This window comes from Poecilia reticulata, linkage group LG12 (genome assembly GCF_000633615.1).
Source record: "Poecilia reticulata strain Guanapo linkage group LG12, Guppy_female_1.0+MT, whole genome shotgun sequence".
Taxonomy (NCBI): Eukaryota; Metazoa; Chordata; class Actinopteri; order Cyprinodontiformes; family Poeciliidae; genus Poecilia; species Poecilia reticulata.
In genome coordinates, this window is record NC_024342.1 from 25,194,085 (window position 1) to 25,196,096 (window position 2,012).

At 46.4% G+C, this 2,012-nt stretch overlaps 1 protein-coding gene across 1 annotated transcript in view; it reads left to right on the forward strand.

The window, feature by feature from the left end:
* The window catches only part of LOC103474038 (uncharacterized), a 17,663-nt gene extending 16,295 nt beyond the window's left edge, over positions 1-1,368 (forward strand). The window contains exons 3-6 of the mRNA XM_008424755.1: positions 11-128; positions 161-276; positions 346-581; positions 787-1,368. Coding sequence (XP_008422977.1) covers positions 11-128; positions 161-276; positions 346-581; positions 787-1,201 — 885 coding nt within the window. The 3' untranslated portion in view covers positions 1,202-1,368. The remainder of the gene's footprint in view (positions 1-10; positions 129-160; positions 277-345; positions 582-786) is intronic.
* Positions 1,369-2,012: the final 644 nt, after the last annotated feature.

Consider the following 2,012-nt stretch of genomic DNA (forward strand, 5'->3'; position numbering starts at 1 on the left):
TGGTTTTCAGGTCGTTGTCGGGCCCGATGGGACCCCTGGTTACCAGCATGTGGTCCATCTGTCACGGAGGCTGGTGGAGCTCTGCAGGAAGGGCTACGTGAACAACGCCGAGGTAGAGGAGATCGTGGGTCTGTGGCAGAACCTCCCCGAGGTGGATAAGGGGTCTGTAGCGTACCCATCCCGCTACAAGGACTCACTGACGAAGGGGAGGTTCAAGAAAAGCAAGACCTACGCTCCTGGCAGCGTAGCCCAGCCGGGGGTGGAGAGCATGAAACGGTGAGCGTCTGCAGGAAGTTGCAGCTTCCTCTCCGACACACATCTGAACTTTCTTCATCGATGTTTCAGCTGCGTGGTGGGAACGGGGAGCGGTCCCGCCTCCAGCCGCCTGGTGGAGGCGGTGATGAAGCAGCTGTGCGCCATGTACCCGGGCAGCAGGAGGGTGGAGGGGATGTTGCTCAGCCAGTGGACCTGGTCTTGAGGGACTACAACACCATCAGGTCTGTGGTGGTGAGCCATCCAGCCCTCAAGACCAGAACCTCCCTCCAGCTCTTCGCCATCAACCAGGCGACCCTCTCCCAGTGGTACAACGGATTTATATTTAATAAAAAAAATAACAAATATAATGTTGTGTTAATATCCACTAATATGTCATAGCAATATAAATTAGATTTTTGCTATTAAATTTATTGCATTTATAAAATAAGTACAAATTATTTCATAACTTGTTTATTATAATATGTTGAATATTATTAGTCCAAACTTAACAGATTTGTTTTTAACATTTAGGCACAAGAAGTGGACGGCAGCCAATGAGAGGACCATCCTCATGGCTGCCGTTCCTCCACTCCAGGCCCCCAGAGAGGCGGCGGAGTCCCTGCTGCCTGCCAAGGAGCTGCAGCGGCCACAGCCTCCTCCCAGCACGTCCCTGGTGTTCCAGAACATCTGTCCTCTGGAGCCCAGAGACGAGACCGGAGCCTCCCAGCCTCCTGCAGGTTCAAGGCCCTCCACCCCTGCGCCATCCACCAGCTCTTCCTCTCTGGAGGCCCCAGGCCCTCTACCCGCTGGATCCATCACACCGAAGTCCACAGTCTGGAACAGAAAGAAGCTGCTGCGCCTCCAGGAAGCTGCAGCAAAGGAGGGAGCGACTTTGAAAGTCAGAGCTCCCTCCATCAATGTCTGCAGCGGCTGTGGACTTTGCTAGATCAAGGAGACGGGCCACAGACTCCTGAAAAAGCCCAGCGGGGAGACGGTCAACTACTGCCCTGTGGCTGCCAAGGGGCAGAGCGGCTGGCCTCTTTATAAATATTGTATATAGTCTTATTTCATTTTGTATAATAAAAAATTAAAGTATTCACATCTGTGCATATACATTCTTAGTGGCTTCTTAGTTTCATTTCCTCTTCAATTCACCTCATGAATCTGAAATGATAAATTTTAACTTTTACACATTTCCATTTTTTAAATACATGATCCAGTCAGAAGAAACTAATCGAACCAAAAAAAATATTTTAAGATATTTTAAATTAATGTGATTAATTTAACTATTCAAAGGTTTCAGACAGAAGATTATTTATAAACCATTTTCTTTTAAGAGTCTTTGTTACCTTCAGGTAGTGGTGAGTTACTGCAACACATTATAGAGCTACAGTGATGGGCTTTAGAAAATGTTATTCATTATATTCATACTTGTTTTTTTATTAATTTATTTGTGAAGACTAAAGTTTTCATTTCAAGATAATGAATTTCTCGTAGAGTGTAATAAAATCACACATTGTTTTAGAATATTGCCATAATTTGCAGGTGAGGAGAAATGCAGATGAGTCCAGGTAAACGAGATGAAATTAAGTTTTAATGTGAAAAACCAGAAAACAGGAGCTGCACAAGGAAACACGGAGGAGACGAGACGCCTGAGAGGACCAAAGACAGCAGGTGGACTAAATAACAGGGAGGGTAATGAGGGAACGAGACACAGCTGGGAAGCAATCAAGGGGAAGGAAACAGAACAAGGCAAC